The sequence below is a fragment of the Tympanuchus pallidicinctus genome, unplaced genomic scaffold (assembly GCF_026119805.1).
Source record: "Tympanuchus pallidicinctus isolate F22 unplaced genomic scaffold, pur_lepc_1.0 scaffold2, whole genome shotgun sequence".
Classification (NCBI taxonomy): domain Eukaryota; kingdom Metazoa; phylum Chordata; class Aves; order Galliformes; family Phasianidae; genus Tympanuchus; species Tympanuchus pallidicinctus.
Window position 1 is genome coordinate 51,351,593 of NW_026294721.1, and position 20,384 is coordinate 51,371,976.

General features: G+C 36.3%; 1 protein-coding gene across 5 annotated transcripts in view; it reads right to left on the reverse strand.

Annotated features, from left to right (window-relative positions):
* TBCK (TBC1 domain containing kinase) overlaps positions 1–20,384 on the reverse strand; it is a 95,175-nt gene that overhangs the window by 22,183 nt on the left and 52,608 nt on the right. For all 5 annotated transcript variants that reach the window (XM_052681504.1, XM_052681502.1, XM_052681505.1 and 2 more), the window contains one exon: positions 11,108–11,283. In XM_052681504.1, coding sequence (XP_052537464.1) covers positions 11,108–11,283 — 176 coding nt within the window. The remainder of the gene's footprint in view (positions 1–11,107; positions 11,284–20,384) is intronic.

Consider the following 20,384-nt stretch of genomic DNA (forward strand, 5'->3'; position numbering starts at 1 on the left):
CCCTCTGTGTGAAAAAATTGCACCTAATATCTAACCTAAAACTCCCATCTCAGTTTAAAACCATTCTCCCTTGTCCTATCACTATCCACCCCTGTAAACAGCCATTCCCTGTTATACTAGTTCACTGCTCTGAATGGCTACAGAATTCACATAAGCATCATGAACCACACCTATCAGTGAACTACAATGGGGATACTCACAAAATCTGAGTTAAAGGAATAGAAAGAGCTGGAAATGCCAGGGCAACACAGATGTGACTTTCCTTGAGGTACTTGATAACAAATATATTTCACGAGATATTTTCTCACAGGATTTCTCTGATGGCTTATCAGTTGGCTCAAGCTAAACAAGGCTAACACCCATACATCAATCCTTCTACCAGATCCTCCTCACGCTTCATTTTCCTACCACCATCCTGGTAAACAGACCAGCAATTTTGCACTGGACTTGAGTTCAGACTTCAGGCTATCGCAGCCACTAACAACCCAAATCTCACGAATTATTCTATACCTCTAACACCTACCCTGTTCTTCACCTGTTTGAGCTGCTGTTTTCCACACCTCAGCAATTACTCTCTTCACTTTAGGCCAGCCAATCATTTAAGAGGAGCTGACACACAGAAACACATTTATTTTAGCATTTACTAACTTCAGTGGTGAAAATTAATTTAGACTAATCAGATATAAGAAGCTGTTCATCAGAGAAGACTGCTCAATCACTACCATCCCATAGCAAAAAAAAACCAAAAAACTTATACTGAAGCTTAAGGTCTAGTTACCTCCCAGAAGTTCCCCTGACAATATCTTAAGAACTTTAAGACTGAAGAAATTATTCTGCTCACCCCATTTTTAAATACGTCTGGGAACTGCTAAGCCATATCCATTTACTGCTCTTAATAACAAGAAACAGTCATTAACAATTTTGACTTTTTTTTTTCTGATTAATATTAGAATCAAAGCCGCTTAAGCATCCTCAAGTTAGAAGTCAAGCTTCAGAAAGATTAAAGCATTTCAGAACACGTGGCTAGTGCAATCATAACTCTGATCTACTTTTCCATTAGCAGTAATCTCTTACAGGCATTTCATCCATGCTATTAAATGAAGATATACACTACTGAGAAAATAAGCAAGTATCTATAGTTCTGCTAAACCTGAACTTAACAGTCCCATCTGATAAACACAGGAGCTATAAAGTAACTTTTTATCCGCATAAATGACAGTTTTATCTAAGTAGGAGCAGGGCTCCCCAGCTTTTGTCTTTGAAGTTGGCATAGTTCACTGCAACAAATTTAATAGAGAAGGAACTTCAGCCTGAAAGTCAATATAATTAAAAGCTACGGTTCAAGTAAAATACTCATTTCTTAGAGTCCTACATGAAAAAGCATTCTTCATAGACAATGTCATTCCCTTCCTTTGGAATATGTTTTGTTTCTGAAATCAATGCATTAATGTACATCCACAAATAAGACAGAAATAACATTTTAAAACTAGACTAGAAGAAAAGAGTTTTGGAAGATATCTGAAGAATTGATCAAACAAAACCAGAAGAAAGCAGATTCACACAGCAACCACAAAAAGATGCAACTCTGAATCAAGGGTCACATTGTTTCTAGCAAATACATTGCTTTTTGTGCTTAGTTTTAGTTGAAGCTCCAGTAATGGAAGAAAGCTTATGTACAGCTATTCCATCTAAATACAGTATTCAAGGTCATGTTCCTGAAGAAGCTTTGGGGTAAATATATTCATACAGAGTAGCACTGTTTTATACAAACTAAAACATAGCAGTCAGATGAAAAAAGGTAGAAAGAAGAGGAAGAAAAAGCAAGAAATGACATTTCATGCAGATTTGTAGCTGCCTTACCAAGTAGGTGAAGTCATCATTACCATGTTTTAAATCAGAAGTAATTTTCCTGACAGACAATGCCAATTTTCAGGAACTATCTGAAAAGACGATCAAGATCAAGCAAGAACACTCTGGATTTTAGTCATCTAACCATCATCTAAAACAATTCCATGACTGAAAACACTCATATCCACCGTTTCCACTTATATTTCCCATGCAATTGTTTTTCTTTTTATCCTTGATAAATGAGTAGATGAAGGCAATACTTAATCCCTAAAATCACTGTCCTTTTACATATATTTTTGCTAGATTTTTTTTGGTTTGCTTTTAAACAAACAGAATGACAGCTCTGAAAAGTATTTTACTCCTGTACCCCCACAGAAAGAATAATGCATAAATCCACTGCTACTGACACAAAGCCACCTACAGAGGCAAAAGAGTAGTCTAATATTAGGAAATAAACAAGGTACATGTATGCTGTCTCAAGCTCTCACTGCCACAACTTTATGACCACTATTAACACAGACTCAAAGAACAAGGCCTCAATGTCATTCTTTTACATTTTTCTATGCAACCTCACTAACAGACTTACTGTTATGCCTCAGACTCTGTCCTCCCTTGCCATCATACTCAGATCTGCAGATTTCCAAGTGAAGACACTGGTATCCCACCTTCTCTATGTTCCCCGTCTCCCCACACTCTCTATTTGCTGTGTCTGCCCTGTTCCTATACTCGTCCTCTCCCTCTCACAGAGCTCCCAGCTCCAGATCCTTCGCCTTTTTATCAGGGACTAAAAAAAAACAAAAAACAAAACCAAAACAAAAAAAAAAAAACCAAACCAAACACTCAGTCTCATGCTTTCAGCACTGTTGCTCAGCAGCCGATCCAGTCTGTAGAATTCTGCACCACAAGAACATTTTATAGGCAGACCCAGCCCACCTTGCAGCCTGGCCATCTCCTATCCCCCTCTGTATGAGCTGATGCTGCAGAGAGAGATGAGAACAGTGGCTAGGAAGGATTAGGGAGGGAACAAACAGCAATGCTTGGCTTGTCATCATTCACAAACATCTTCCAAATCTTATTACACAATTGTAAGCAATCTATGAAATCATAAGTGGGCTCTGCTTGCCTAAGTAGCTTATTACCAATGAAGCCTCACTCTATATCCCTGGAATAATATAATTGAGTGAATCAACTGAGTCAGCAGAGCAGAAAGACAAAGTTATTCCCTGCACGCAGCCAGGCAGACATGCTGCAAGGTTTCTTTTGTTATTGTCTGTGATGTGATAAAACACGTAAATACTTCTCACCACTGCAGGGAACCACTTTAAATTATAGCTGTAATCCAGTTGTGCCTGAGAACACCCACAAGGAACTTTAACGTGACATAAAACTAGAAAGCAACAAGAACAGTCTTGCATGCCTTCCTCAATTTCTATCAGTGCGTGCAATTTTCTCTTGATAGATACTGTCTCTTTGACAAGAAATTGTAATATTTTATGGAAAACCAAGTTACTGACTCTAAAAGTACACCAGCTGCCAGAGATACCCCTGTCCTCTTTAAAAACAAAAACAACAGGAACTTAGTATCACATCTCAGTGCAAACTGCAACCAGAAGAGGAGTTTATTTTCCCTCACAGTGTGATCACGTCTGTCACTTCAGGGTCTGGAAATTTGTATTAAAAAAAATAATAATAATTAAAAAAAAAAAACAATAATTTTGGTTGCTATTATTTTCTAAAAGAGTATTATCAAAGGCAGCAAGCGCTAGGATAGTTGGAGAAGAAAAAGATAAGGTATGACAGAATCCCAGTATTTGGACTAAGAACAAATCAAAACCCAAAGCTTAGGCTTTTGATCAACAGAAATACTTTTGTCTCCCACATTCTACACCCCATCCCCATACCCTGAAAACTCCTTTTTATTACACTTTTTTGGTATCACTGTTTACACAGCAGCACGCTCTAAGACAAAACCTTCATAGCAGTAATATAAGGTATATACAGAATTTAGTGTAAGAAGAAATTAGTGCTGCAGGGGCTGGCAGAATGCAGCTGTGCCTTGCATTTCATAACATTTGTGTGCAAAAAAAACCCCAGCATCCTTGAATTTACTTTTCTTTCAAAACCCAGCTTCAAATATTTCTGCCCAACTCCGTTGCCTCCAAATGCTACAAGCACACAAACAGAAAAAAGCCATAGTAAGTGAATATTTCTCTCTGCAATATCTAATTATACCAATTGGAAGCAGAGTGAAGTATAAAGCTTTGAAGAACCAAGCTGGTACTAAAGTATGGACTTAGTACATTTGGTGGGTTCATTCTGAGAGTTGCTTCTCTCCTAAAATAAATTCACAAGCACGTTACACTGCAAAAATCATATACAGCTCTTAAAAAACACGGATTATTTTCAAGAAACATGAAATAAAACTGTTACACAGGAAATGCCCCAACTATTTATGCTGGCTGCCAGAAAGACACTTCCAGTGTATTCGTGCAGTCTTCCCACTCAGAGAAAACAAGGACTGGGGCTAAAATGTGTAACAAAAAAAAAAAAAAAAAAAAAAAAAGGATAACTGCATCTTCAGACAGCTTGGAATTCAGGACATCTGTGGTCTGAAATTTCTCTTTCCTTAAGAGCTCACAAACTGACTCTTTACTTATTTCTCAGAGGAAAATCTAAATGATGTCTTACATCACGTAGTTAAGAGAACTGATAAATAATTACCAGTACAATTATTAAAACACTGAGGTAACTGCTTCCAGTTATTCTCCATGCATGGAATTTAAAAAAAAAAAAAAAAGAGCAAAAGTTTGGAAAATACTATTATTGAATTTCAGTAAGACAAAGCAAGCAATTCATTCTTGTTAAAACTTAGTCCTAGGACCAGGATTTGCTCTTGCACTACTTGTGGAAAGAAACATTCATGCAAGACCAAACTCAAGAATGGAGCCATATCAGACCTCACAGCTCACGGATCACTCATCAGTAATCAATACAGAAAATTGGCATCTGTCAGTGCTGGACAAAGAAGCACAGATAAAAACTACAGTGACACTATAGGAACTGTCAGCAGCAGCTGAGTGGTGAGCACAGATGGGAAGGCCTAACACCAAAGAAACTTTGCAAACTCTGCTTTTCCTGTGCATTGCTTTTCAATATCCTATTAACTTACTCCAGTAATGACTGAGTAGAGGCTACTTTATCAGTGTATCACATGCATCTCCAACAATGTGTTTTCACAAGAAACACTCCTCTTACAATCAAGTTACAATCAAGCACAGGAGTGTTTAAAAAAGTAAAAATGACACTCCCAATACTTAATTAAAATGATTATCAAACCTCAAATCTGATTTTAAAACAATTTTCAAACCAGAAATGATTTTAAAAACATCGTATGAGAATGATGTTAAATATGAAGAACTTGCCTGAAGATTCAAACAAAGGATTGCCTACTTGATTTATTTCATACTTAAAAAAAAAAAACAAAAAAAAACAAAAAAAGCCGCATATTTGTTAATCAGTCACAGAATCCCAATTGTGAGAGGTCGAAAAGGTCAAAGACAATCAGCTTTCAACATCAAAGTGTGTATAATCACAAAGATTTGTGAGGAGGAATGGGATGGGAAATCAGTGAATCCAGAACCTGAGGCTAAGGCTTGCAGAGAGCTCTCTAGCTGCTCCAAATGTCCCATCTGTATTCACAGCTGATAAACACGTCCCAAGGAGACTCCTAAAATGAAAACTCCTGTACAAAATATTTACAATATCTGAAAATGATCTAAATGAGCATTCAACAAACTATTATAATCTCATCTAAATAATATTTACACTCTAACATATTCATTTAATTCCATCTCAGCTACAAAAATAGAGCACATTTGTTACAATCAGCTTACATTCAATTAAAATAATTACTATTTATATTAGAACTCAAACAACCACAACATTCATTAGAGACTCCAAAATTAACATTTATCATCAGTTATTTCCTAAGTCAATTTATTTCTTGCTTTATCTACTCCCGTAATTGAAGCAATGTCTTATTTTCTATTGAAAAAAGTCCTAAAATGTAATAAAATACATTGATATTTTTCAAATCAAGCTGAGTGAAAGAAGTGCTACAAGACTTCCTGCAGTAAATTTTATCTGCAAAAGCAGCATGCTGGAAGCAGAGGTTTCCTTACACTTATGCTCCTTGCACTGGCTGATGGCTGTCTGGCTTATAAATTTTCTTGTCACAAACAAGAAACCACTCCTTTGAAAAGCTACAAAATATACAGGAAGTTTTGAAGCTTTTAAAAATTCCTAAGACTACTTTCCAGAATGTGATGAGTTAATTAGCACGTGTCTAGTTAAAAATTTCTTGCAGAAGATATTTTAACCAAGCCATTTTGAAAATCAAAAGTAAACCCAAATCTTTACATCAGCTATTAGCAGGAAATCAAAACAGAAGCAGAGGCATATTCAAATTTGTATTTTATATACATATAACAAGAAACTCATTTGTATCTTGATCAGCTAACGCTTTACATAACCTGTATTAACAACAAATTCAAAGTGCAATCTTCTGCTGAGTTGGAGAGCAACAAAAGAAGCCCAAATATAAACATGGAACTGGTTGTGGCAGACAGAAGACCCTTGAGCCTGAATGCATTTAATAGCAAACAGCACAGACCTTGCACTTGGATATTTGCTGGTCTGCATACAGAAACTGAAGTGCTGGTATACACACTACTTACCGTGCTTCTCTGATGGAGATGGACTGCACACAACGATTATTACACACAAAGGACTTATAATATAAACATAGCCAACAGATTCTATAGGACAACTATATCCTATGTGAATACTGGAGGAAATGATAGGCAATGGAGCTTTAGCAAAATACAGCAAATGGCAATAGCACATAAGCTTAAAATGTCATCTGTGAGAAGTCAGGCATACAACCTATCCAGTTACCTTAAGAAAGTGTGCTTATACTATTTTGGATACAAACCATAGCTTTCCTGTTTGTACTATTTCAGCAAAACATTAAGTTGCCTTTCCACAAAGTTTTTTCTCCTTCTGCTTCATCAAAAAGGAAAAACTGAACTGATGACACCTGAAGATCAATAATCATGCAGTAGCTTTTTCCCAGCTGACTGCTTTCATTCCTCAATATTTTACCAAGAACTCACATCCCTGAAAAAAGGATGGGCAGTAGAAAGAAGACAAAGGCACAGTGGTAACAGCCAGGAGACTTCTGGGAATTCATGTGTCACACTTCAGCACAGAAATAGAGAGATAAAGGAACTGTATCCTGCGCAAGTATGCAGGTAGCTGGAGAGTGTGTGAACATCTACCATGTCAATAAGAAGAGAAATGGAGGCACAGCAGAAAATTTTTACACGACAAATGGTATTTGTCTCTGATTCCTTGATGTTTAAGAACAACATGTTGGGGTTTCCTAAGGCATGAAGGCAAGTTTCATGCAACAGGGTAAGAAAGAAAAAAGTCATGTACTGGTCAAGAAGTTAAAGACAAATTTAAGTAGCCTGTTATTAAAATTCAGGAATAAATTTAAAAGATTTTAATTCTTATTTTTGACATCCTATCTTTCTCAAAATACACATGCTAACCCACTTAAGATGTACATTCATTCTCTCTGAAACTATTTCCTCCTTGAGATTTTATCTCAGTAAAAATACACTTACTGGCTGAAAGAGCAAAAGATTAAGCAACACAAAGTTGGGGAGGGAGGAGAACACCCGAGCCTATTTACAAAGCTGCAAATAAATGTCACTAAAATGAAAACTAAGTAGGGCTACTAATAATAAAAAAAAAAGTCAAAACAGTTTGCTTTACTGGCTGCTGATTCAGGGAGAAGAGTGCTCAGCCAGGGGCAAATTCTTCTCATGTTATTATTAACCAAATAACTGTAACATGCAGATATACACAAATATTTGAGTAGCCAATAAAAAGCATTTAAGAAAAAAACTGAAGCAGCTTAAAAAGAAAATACAAGTACATGAGTAGGAGAAAGATCGCATTTAGAATTAACTAAACACTGTTTTCAGAGGAATTATTTCTTGCTCTTCCCATCCTTAAATTCAGAGGTGGCCCAAGAATATAAAACTGGGGATGTAAGTGTAGCACAAACTGCTTGTTCCACACGAAGCTAAACAGATGAGAAAACAACACAGTACTTTTTTAAGAGTGAGAGTGACCAGCAAGGACACAGCGAGGAGTTTTAGAGAACTCCTTTAGGCTATGTGTACTGAAGATTAAAATCAGATTCCACCACTTTCAAGTAGAAAAAAGTTTTCCCAAGGCAACAAACACTAGTAGAGGACATGACTGTAATAAACACACAGTTCCAGGATTAACAGACACACAAAAACACAACCAAAATACCCACAACCTTTGGGCATAAACAGTATTTCAGTAACAAGAACATTAATATAAACATGCATGTCTCCAAATCTGACATACAAATAAAAGAAATGAGAGCAAAAGTTCTTAGCCCAGAACATCATATAGAACCTGCTTCCTTCCTGTCCGTGAGATTAGTTCCTCTCGTCTACAGAAAAAAAGCTAAAATGTTCACACATTAATGTATAAATAATAGAGCACTCCTCCTAGCAATGAGCTTAAAAAAATCCAACAATTCCAAACTACAGTAGATCTCTAAACTTCAAGAGGTTAAACCATTGGTTATGCTGCAGTGAATCACAAATGTTCCTCTGCTAAGCAAAAAGCAGAACCAAATTTGAAGGCAATAAAAGTTGCTGTACTTATTTTTCTTCTGCATGACACAGTGAAAACATCAGCTTGATTTCTTGGAAATCATGGGATGGAAGAGCCTAGTTACCAGCCTTATAAACAAAAATCACTTCTGGTATGAAAATAAAATTACTATCGGGAAAAAGAAAAAAAGACCCCAACACATCTTTCAGGAAACAGAAGCAGCTTTGCTTGACCCAAACCAATGGATGTTTTTCTTTGCTACAAATACAAATCTTGCTCTATTTACCAATTCAGAACATCATTGCTGCTTTCTCCCTTTCACCTCCGTGCTGCTTCCAAGTCTCTTCACTTTTGCCTAGACACAGAAAGGAACAAGCACATACCAGACTGTGGAAACTAGTCTATTTACTATCTTGTCATACATTAAGAAAAGCTAGCACATAGATGAAAACACCTTCATATTTAAGACTGTCAGGGATTGGATCAGGCTATAAAAAAAGACTGCATAATCGCTTTCCTTGGAAGTTTTTGTGATATGACAGCACAAAGCCCTTGGCAAGTGCATCTAAATTCAGTGTTTTGTCTGCTTTCTGCTGGAATTTGTACCAGATGATTCCTACCTGAATTATTCTATGAATTTCAAGCCCTTAGCTCCTTCTGAAATCCCCTTCATGCATCACCAGAACAACATAGCAGCAGTTGTGCTGACTGAAGTTTCTGTATGACAATCACCTGTACTTGTGGCATTTCATTTTTCTTCTATCTCACCTACTAATTTTTTCTTAAATCTCCTAAGTTCTTTGGAGTTTCTTTTTACTCTGCATTTGCAGGTCTAGTTCTTGGAGTCCGGATTTGAGGCTAAGACTTCCAGAAAATACAGTAATAGAAATAAGAACAAAACTGCAGTATAGGAAAAAAGATGATAGAATATCATACTCAAGTTTAAGAACTATTTAAGTATTCAGATACAGGGAAGTGACAACACAAAGCTTATATTTGTAGAAGTTGGGAAAAACTGACAGAAAGACAAACCTAATGCAATTGGCAGAACAGACAGGGCAAGTTTATAGTATGGATATTGTCCTCCTACTTTTGTTGCATACCCATGAATGAATTTGGATTGGAGAACACAGAAGATAAAGAACACCCAAACATTTAATTCATTTAAAAGACCAACAAGATTTATAGTGTTGAGAGGAAGGAAAGAAATAATTTCAAATCAGCAGCACCCAACAGATAATGTATTTGACAAAAGAAAAGAACATCAGATCTCAGTAGAAAAAAAAGGAATAATATTTTTGTTGAAATTAATAGCTATACAGATATAATCTTATACACGAGTTTTTCCTTGCCAACACATAACTCACCTACTATCTTTCAAAACAACTTGAGCCATACCTTTAAACTGGCATGCCAAGATAGAAAAAACAGTCAGTGCAGCCTGCATCACTTTACAACTACCTAGTTCTCAGTGGGAAAATGTTCTTTTTATTATTTTTCTCCTGAGACAAAAGACTGTTTGTAGTTCTACAGGTAGACTGGGACAGTGGTCTGTTGTGGTAAGAACACCATGGAGCTGGAGGAGGAGCTGGGAGAGGCAGAGATCTGGCGCAAAAATAAATGATTTCATTGGCAGGTACATCAAAGAAGTTTAAGTTCAAAGCAGTGAAGTTTAACAAAACTAACAAAATACCTTGTGTGACCAAAAAACCTTTTTACTTCCTGTTCAGAAAAACAAAACAGAATAAAGAACTACATTTCAGAGCAGATGAATTCACTGCACTGGATTTTTCATCACAATTAATAACCAGGAACAGACTCTAAGCCCATCACTAGCTGATAAATAAATCAGAGTATGCGATGAAGGCATCCAATCCTTGTGCTTGGTAGTGGGAATCTAAATACCTGTGACTGAGGTTTAGTAGGTATTTCCTTACTGCTTTATTAAAAGAGTAGAAAATCAGTGAAGAAAGTCCTAGAAGAAAGTCCAGTGAAGAACTAAGCAATTAAAAAAAGAAGTCAGTCCATGGCTGCAAGAAACCCCTTCACAATGCAAGCAAAAAAGCCAGCTCTAGAGCAGTTGCAATGTCCAGATCAAAAACATATTAGTAGATGGCAAGGTCCTTTTACTATACAACTTGCAAAGCAAAGTTGTTCTATTATTAAAGAAAGGACAAAAAACAAAGGATGAAGTGTCACAAAAAAATTCATAAAAACACACACAGACATCAGTACTAACAAGACTCCTAAAACTTGTACTGAGTTGGACTACCTTAACGGAATGACAACAGCAGTTTTCCCCCCATAAATGTATGAACTACCAATTGCCATTCTTACATGAGTACTATAGATTGAGGAAAAAACGAACAGAAAAGGACTATAGGAAAGAAACAAGCATACCTAACATATGAAGTTTTGCACTAAAACAAGGTAAGGATAAACACTTATGCATTTGATAATGGGGGAGTGGAAAGTTGTTTTCTCATGTCAGGCTGCATCACTCTTCTTCCCCCTCTCCGTTTGTTAGGGCACTTACCAGGTCACCTCGAGGTGCTTCCTGATAATCTACAGAAAAGCAAGACATTGAACTTCTTGTGCTGCTGCTCTCACTGGCTTGCCGAGGAGGCTGTGCATATTGCCTGTACGTAGCACTCTTTGGGGTCCAGCGAAACAGGTTGATTGACTCACGAACACAACGCTCAATGTCAATCTCTGGTCATGAAAAAAAAGAAGTGATAAAAAAAATATTGGTAAAACCAAGTAACCCAGCTATGATATTGCTAGGGAAATACATAGGTATCCATCTATTGTGCTGTCTCTCTCCTTTAAAAATTTTCAAAAACACCTCACCATTCAAATACTCAGCAACTTTCATGAAAAACTAGCAAAGACATTTTAAGCTTTAGTTTTATGCCCAAGTTATGCATGATAACATTGCAAGCTGTTTAAGAGAAGTGTAACACAACTATTAACAATACAGTGGAAGAATATAATTGAAACACAGCCATTGTAATGCATCTTCACTAAATTCCTTTGCAAAGCAGGCTAATGATTCAAATATAAATGCATGCAGCACATCCAAGGTATATTTCATGCAGCATATTGAAATTAGGATTTTTGGATCAACATTGTGCCATTTATCAGATATACCTGTTACAAGGCTGACAACTTTGCTATGAAAGCATTCAGTGTTGCTGAACCTTGTGTAGCCTGCCATTTTGACAAAGTCATATGCTATCAGTTGGGTGGAAAAAAAGGAATCATAACATTACTTTGTACTTGATGTGTACAGTGCTGAACACAGTGTATTTCCTTAGAGCTGTGCAGTTGAAAACCCAACTGCAACTTAGAGTGGAATACTCTGAGCCAAAGGAGCAAAGTGTAATACATGACAAAATATTACTCAACTTGGGAGGAAAGCAGATAATCATTAAAGGTGAAGCATCCTAAAAATCAGCTGCAGTCAAAGAAAAATTAACGAAACATATTGAAAAAAAAAAAGAAAAAAAAAGGAGAATCTACAATAAACACAACCTTTGCAGCAACAAACAAAACAAAGATCCTTCATAAATCTTCTAACAAAGAGTAAAGAAAACCATTTACTTTTCTATCACTTTAAGAAGACCAGTTAGCTCATCCATATTCAGGCAGGATACTGACCTTTAGTGTATGCTTTACTCCTAGTGAAGGCAATACATTTGTGTTAAAAAAAAAAAAAAAAAAAATAAGTACAACAAAATTTTTCTTAAAAATATCAGGTTTCCTACCTACTTGGATAATGCCAGAGAGAATAGCGTGCATCTCCAGAGTAATGAACAACTTTTTCATTTTGTGGTGAAATCCTACTACATTTTTCATTTTCAACACACTGTAATAGAACTTTGATATTTAGTGTTTTTCCCCAAAGAAAATCCTGACAACTGGAAAACTACCAAGTGATTTCGACATTCAGTAAGAACAGCAGGGACCTTTCACTGGTTATTTCTTCCAGAGTTCAGAATACTAATTACAGTCACACTTTCTCTACGTTACTCCGAAAATGACTTGTAAAAACATGATCATTTTAAGACTGTTCTTGCTTATCTGTTTTACTCTGGAGCGAGTTACAGCAGTGTCTCTATTTTTGCAATAAGTGAGCTGAATGCAGAATTCAGATATTTAAAAAAAAAAGTATGAACAATAATTACTAGCATGAGCAGCTTTCAGCTGTGAAAAGACATAATGGCCCACAAATACCTGAAATTGAAAGCAAAGAACTGGAGGAATGGAATAGGAAATTCACATGCAGTAGAAAGTTACGAAAAAGATAAAAGCAGGAATTGAGATTGACGGAGTTCAGCACTGGCACAGACTACCACAATACTTTTCCTAGAAACAAGTTCTAGAATTCCAGAAGGAATCCATGATGATAAATGAAAAACTCAGCAACAGATTCTCATTATTTAAAAAAATAAATAAATAGAAAATATCTGCCCAACTTCAAGGTGTGAATCAAAAAATTCCTGAGTCTGCTGTTCCATGATTCCTGGCTGCTTGACTTCTAATTTCTTCCAAGCAGCAATTCAGGTGGTCAGTGGCTACGCCTAAAAATAAAACCCCATGGAACAACAAGGAATTTTAAATGGTTTGTGAGGTGATCCAAAACCTAACAGCAATTTGAAGTCTGCCAGCAAATTAATAGCTTTCCAAGTAACAACAACAAGAAAAACCAACCAGCAAACAAACAAAAAAAACAAGGAGACTGCAGTTTCCACAGAGAACAAAATATTTGTGTACGCATACAGATATAAGTGTGCATGCAAATATAGGAAGATCAACATCTAGCACTCAACAAGGCAAAAAAGACCATCAGTAGCAAAAGCATTTACTCATTTTTCTTTTTTAAAAACTGATTACTTTCAGGACAATGGAACTTAGGAAAATTTTAAAGTGGTGTAAATAATTTACAGAATATTTAATTAGTCCCAGCACATGAACTAACTTCACACTTGAATAACCTCCAAGACTTCAACCTTTCTTTGAAATTTTGGTTTAAGAAAGATCACTTCCCATCAAGATAGAAAATAAAGTGCAGTCTCCTACAGCCTTACTGAATAAGGTCTTTTCCCTTATCTTTTGCTAATAAAGGTCTACAGCATTACTTCAATTTTGATTTCTTCCCATGCCCTTACAAACATTTGGAAAATGATTCAGTCCATTAAATGTCCTTTCTTATTATTTCTATTTTCACACCAAGGATTTGCATCTGCATAGCATTAATCTTTCTTGCACTTTTCCTGTTCTCAAGCATTACTCTGTTACCAGCGAGAAGCTTACAAATTATTAAACACGCTGCCGGTAAGTCAGATGTGTAAATATATGAAGTCAATACATAGACTCTTGATCAGGACTGTGAACAAATGAACAGAGAGTACTTCACCAGGATGCCAGACTACTTGTCATACGCAAACAATTTAGAAGAACATCCTTTTGAGAGAAGGCTCTGAATAAATCTCAAAGTGGCAGAACAAAGTGAGCAAAAATATCTAGAAAGAATGGGGAGGGCCTCCTCACTTACAAAGTTAAACACACAGCAGCTCTGTGCTCTCTTAAGGTCCAAGCAGTGGTTTGTTTTGTAGCTTAAGCAGCATGTGCCTTCCATTTCTACTCTGCAAGTTACTCTGCTGGCAAATCTATAATCAAAATGTGCTGACATAACATTAAGCCATTAACCGTGAAATACGCACTGAAAAAAAATTTAAGTACAAGCTTAAAAACATAATCTAAATACTATAAAAATAAGTTCTCATCTCAACTTTATGTACATCTCAAAGCAGCCTGTTTTACACAAAGTACAAAGCACCTGCACTTCAAAAAGTCAAAACTGATACCCAAGTATTTAGAAACTAAAACCGGTAAGTTTCATTTCAAAACACCAGTCCTGGATGTCCTAGATCAACTGAGCAGTCAAGCAGCAATCAATCTTAGAGGAAACAATTCCGTGGTACCAGCCAGCTACTCTACTGCTTGGCATCAAAAGCCTTTTCCTTCCTTATTTTTTAAATGTGCAAAGCCCATGGGAATTGGAAGAGGTGTGTGGGTAGGGGGAAATAATCTAACATTAATATCCTAGGTTTGTTACTCTTAAGCGATTGAAATGCCTTAGTTTGCTGAGCTAAACTTTATTGCTGCCTTAAGATATTACCCATTTTAGTCTGTTCATTCTAAAATACTGCACTATATAAGAAGTCTGTCTTCCTCAACAACCTCAACTGAAATGGCTGGCTCACCTCATTTAGTTCTATTTAGTATTTGTTATTATAGATTGAGCAGAGAAGTAGACAGCTCTTGAAATACATATTTTAAAGCATCAGTTAAAAAGCACCTGTGATAGCAGCACACACAGAACTTTATTTTTACAGCAGAACGGTGTGCAAATTTTCAACCCACCAAGTGAAAGTAATGAATGGGAAAAAATGATATATGAAAGGCTTGCTCTTAAGAAAAATGTATACAGACCAAATTTTTGTGTGTAATTAATGAATTCCAGAGGCCTTTCCTTGGGTAACAAGACATGAGTTTAGAAGTTTGGCCAAATTAAACTGCTCCTGGATGCAGCCCAGAAGTATGGGCTTGGTCTGACCTCCCATCACAGATACTTTATTACTACTCTGCCAAGCAACATCAGCTTTCCACACATAGCCACATAAATAAATAGGAAAGTAGACTCTATGCAGTATAAGCAGGGAAGCCGAACAGGGCAGTCAGTTTCATCTCATGATTCCTGTGCTCAGAAGAAAGGGGTGGAAAGGCCATAAACCTGTTGTTTTCCCCCCCCCCCCCCCCCCCAAACACATAAAAAGATACACTAAGCCTAGATAATTAAAAGGAAACATCTAGTAAAAGAATTGACATTTCCATCCAATATCTATCCATTACTGCTAAAAGGTCAATAAATTGAAAGGTCAAAGCAGAATTATTCTTTTCATAAAATCTATTTCATACACCACAGGATAATTGTGCTGTTTCACTGTTTTGTGGCCTGTCATTTACTCTTACATCAGCATGCTTTTCAATGCATCCTGAGAAAGGAATTTCAAAGGCAACATAAACATCACTCATTTATTTTAAAAAATTGTCAGCTAATGAATTAGAATGCTCTGCTTTTCTTTATACACGTATGCAAGGTGTCCATATTTCAGAGAAGTGCTGTCAATCAAGGGACCACCACATTTCTTTACGTAGCAGAGCAGGTTTACAGAGGTTGCACTCAGCTAGAGAAATGGTTGGATGCAGAAGCTAAGGCAAAAACCATAGCACTTTTTCTTCAGATTATATTTTGCAGGGCTGTAATTAGGCTCAATCATTTCAATGCTGCATTGACAGGCTACCTTGCCTGGGAATACATTACTCTGTAATTTCTTTCTGTACCTTGAAATAAAAAAAAAAAAAAAAAGATCTCAAAATGCTACATCCTACTCCATACTGGAAAGGAAGAATGAAACAGAATACATAAAGTCTGTAATACAGCTTGGACTGGTTTGATTCATTGTTATGCTCCAACAGAAAATTGTTTTAAAGAATTATATGAAGCGTGCCAGAGCACGTGGCAAAAGTTTCTACAATCCAACAAGATGTACAAAACATCTGAACCAGCCATAACATAACTTTAGGATACTGGCTAGTGACAGAAATGGCTAAAATCAACACTGTAAAATGGAAATAGTCAGATGCATGCTGCTGTGCAAAAAGTAAGATACACTGTAAGAGTAAGGATGAATATAGCCAAATAGTAAGGAAGAACATCACTGCTCAGAAAATGTACAAAAGGACATGCTTGCAAGATATCAAGGATCAGCTTAGAGGAAGAACTTGTTAGAAACACATGGAGATGAAGAACTTCTGCATTCTCATGCAGATGTGAGCTCAAATATGCATGTGGACATAGTGAAGATTAACAAAGATTTAGTCAACGTGTTTTCGTTCACAGAAGACATATGCTACAGCTTCATGTTAATTACATTTTAGTTCAGTTAAAGTAAGAAAACCAAAGCTATAGCTTTTCCATGATGTTAGCAATTATTCCTTCAGATTTTACCAAAAACACTTGCCTAGCTCAGAAGTCAAATCGAATGTGACTAGCCTATGCCCTACAGATACTCGTCTAGACTTCTCAAAAGCTTCACATGATGCACCCTGTGTACTTAGCCCATTTATCACAATTTAGAAAGTAAGACAGCATTCTTCACTTACAATGTGAGCTTTTCACAGTTGGGATATTCGTTCTTCCTGAACAACCTGCTAGCAATCTAATCCTGAAATGTGTTCTGAGCTTGCAATACCAACAAAGTGTTAGCTTTATGTACGAATCTTGTATTAGTTGTCCATGATTAGCTTTGTTCCTTCTGTTGATTCTACTAGAATATAGCTCTTACTAGAGGAAAGAAATAAAAGAAAAAAGAAATTTAGATAGAAACAAAAGTCAGATGCAAATTAAAAAGAGTTTAAATTCTTTGAACTCTGGAAAATAAAGGAACCCATCAGGTATTCACAACAACAAGAGAGCTGAGGACTCCCTTAAAGTCACCTTATTCCTCACTCTTACAAAAAGATTTTGCTGGTTCTCAGACTACGCCATCATTCCAATCTTGTATTTAAGTAGTTGTGTGTGTAACTATTAACAAAGCTGGATTTAAAAACACCGTAAAAGTATCTATGAAAACATAGATATGTGCTGCTAATGCACATTTTAATTTTAACTCTGCAGTACTTTCCAGAGCTCACCTCTCAGCTCTGCCTAAGCACAGCAACAGCTCAACAAACCCACCCCAGTGAATTCTACTCTGCTTCCACACTGAAAAACGGTACTGAGTTTTGCTACTCCCAACATCCTGGAAAGTCACCTTGACAAGATTGGTTAATTCTATTTGTGCAGCTCAATATAAAATACTCCTTAATTAAGAAGAAGTAAAGATCATAGGGAATAACTGTACAGGCAAACATTCAGGTCAGCAAAAATATTAGCAAATACCCTATCAGCACCTTGCTCTGCCAGCAGCATTTCCCACAATTGAGGAAAGAAAAAAAATAATCTACAGCATTCTTGCTTTCTAAGCACTGATCCTGAGGCAGTTGGCATACAATCCTAATGAAATTAAATAAGAGGGAAAGATTTTCCCAAAGCACGTCCATTTTATATATATATATATTATATTTATATATATATATATATATTTTTTTTTCCCCCCCCCACTACCTCTAGGAGAAAATCTCCAAGAAAAGTGGCTTAAATTTAGTCTCTCTGTGCCCACAAATCTTTGATAGTCTAACTATATGTGCTTGCATTTTATTCCAGAGTAAAAAGTGCATGAAATCCCGTATGACTAACAAGTGTATTATTCAAGTCCCCTTTTGCTACGATGAATACATACAGCTTTTATCAAGAAAATGGCATAAGCTGTGCATCACACTGATTAAGACATCAGGATAAAGTTCTACTGATGAACTCATTTTTTCCTCTTCTTTGATAAAATGCAGCATTAGACAGTTCTTTGCTGAAGGATACATATTCTGTTTTCTTCTATTACTGCCAACTAGAGTAGCAAGAACACTAATATGAACAAAATAAAGAATTTTTTCTTTAGTATTTCACCCATCCCAGCATTTCACAACACAGTGGAATCTATAAATAGAACCACATGCTTTTCATGTAGCTACAAGTGGTATGAAATGAATAATCAAAGGTGAAATGATATCAATAGTACAGTTTGACACAACTGAACAGCCTTGGTGAGCAGGTGTGCCCTACCAAATTACTCTGCTTCTGTACCAAAGCCAGCTCCCAACCCATCCTTGGCTGTCAGCCATTAGAAAAACAAAAACAGCAAAAAAAAAAAACACAAAAAAAAACCCAACAACCCAACCACCCACACTTACTAGCAGCTATGCAGCTAGTTTTCTACGTTTCTGCTTCATCTATTCATCTGTGTCATTATTTAGTGCCAATATGCATCTTTGCAGACTGCAGTGTAAAATCTGACAGCCACATCTTAAAAAGCCATCTTACACGACAAGGATGAATACACTGAAAAGATATTTCCTTAAATATTAATCTGATCTGCACCTTTAAAGCAAACAAAAAAAAAAACAAACTGAAAAGCAATTTTTTAAACTTTTTTTTTTTTTAAATTTTGATAGTTTTTGATGTTTTTAATTTTTTTTTTTTTTTTTTGGTTATTGTTACAGCACCACTATAATGCATCTCATGTGACAGAAACCAAATGGTTTCTCTTCAGATACAAACTAATTTGAAAAAGCAGATCAGCTTCACTAATGCCATGATAAATCAACTTCCAACATCCCCTTCCATAAGGGACAACAGTTTTGAAGTTAGGCTAGCTAAAACAAAGCCACACATCAATATTTTGACATTTAGTTGGATTTATGAAAAATGATCTCTTTTCCCCAGAGCCTTAATCTGAGCCATACAATGTTGTCAAAACTGCACGACAAAAAGCCAAAACTTATTCAAAGCAGTTTACTGCCTTGGTTTTTCTATTTCTCAAAGATGGAAGACATTTTTGTGCATCTCTTCCCATCTATTCAGAGTTAGTTTTTAACCTCAAAGTTCACATTGTTAGTCAACAAGTGGTGAAACAAGTGAAAATAGGCACCATGCAACCACAAGCTGAATGTGGGCTAGGTGGACAAATGAAGTTTCTTTTGTCTGCCAACTCTTAAGTAAACAAACACTGAACCACCAGAAATTTTGGCAAGATAAAGGTGTATGAATTGCAGGTGTGGGTAGAAAATGTATTTTCGTAACAAAAACAATGAAAAGTAAAACAGTAGCTACCCAGTGGTCAGATATGTATCTAAAGACATCACTCAAAAACGATATAAAATACAATGCCAGTGTAGAATTCCCACTGTTCTTCCGTGTTCAGTCCATATCTGAACTGGATATAATCATTCTAAGCATTTATACAATTTTCACCTTCACAGAGTTACCATTTTGGCACATTGCTACAATGGAAAGATATAACTGAAACTCTTCCTTGGAGAATCATTTATTTTTGTGGTGTTCCCATAGTTATATATTTGATCATATGCAGCAGCTTAAACCCGCATGCCTGTAACTCACAGAGACAATTCTCTACATTTCCAATTCAGCAGTTTTACTGTAGCTTCTAGTTGTACCAGATTTCTTTCCTACAGTTAGCTCTCCTGGGCTCTAAGGCTGAGTTCTTCCCCTAAAAGCACTGCTAGCCTGAAGACAGCAAAAAGACACTGTCCTGAGGTGTGTAGAAATAACACAAATAATCCTCATTCCTTAAAGATGAACTAACCTGCAATATCTACTTGTATGACAGCATGTTTAGACTCATGCCTGGGCTTTGCGTTTACTTACTCTCTGTAGCATATGTCACCATCATCTACATCGGTGCATCCTTTCTCAAATCTGAAGCAAATCTCCATGTTTCAGTTAACTCTATATTCCATGGACATTTGGAAGAGTGTCTGCTTGCTTGCCAGACCCTACACTGCACCACATCAGTGAATTTGTCTACACGATCCTCCAACCATTTGCAAATGCCAGTATATATCTGAATGCTTCATACTTTGGTCTGTTTTCTCCGAAGATGCTAGTGACTTTGTCACTTATGCTAGCTGCTAGTGACTGGTAAAGTGGGTGAGAAACTCAGTAATCAAACAAAGCTAGAATAATCATAATGTACATCATGCAATTCAATAGCACAGACTAACATTGAGATTTTAACAATTATATATAAGAAAAATTGCACATTTTGGAGTAAAGTTACTCATGCAGCCAG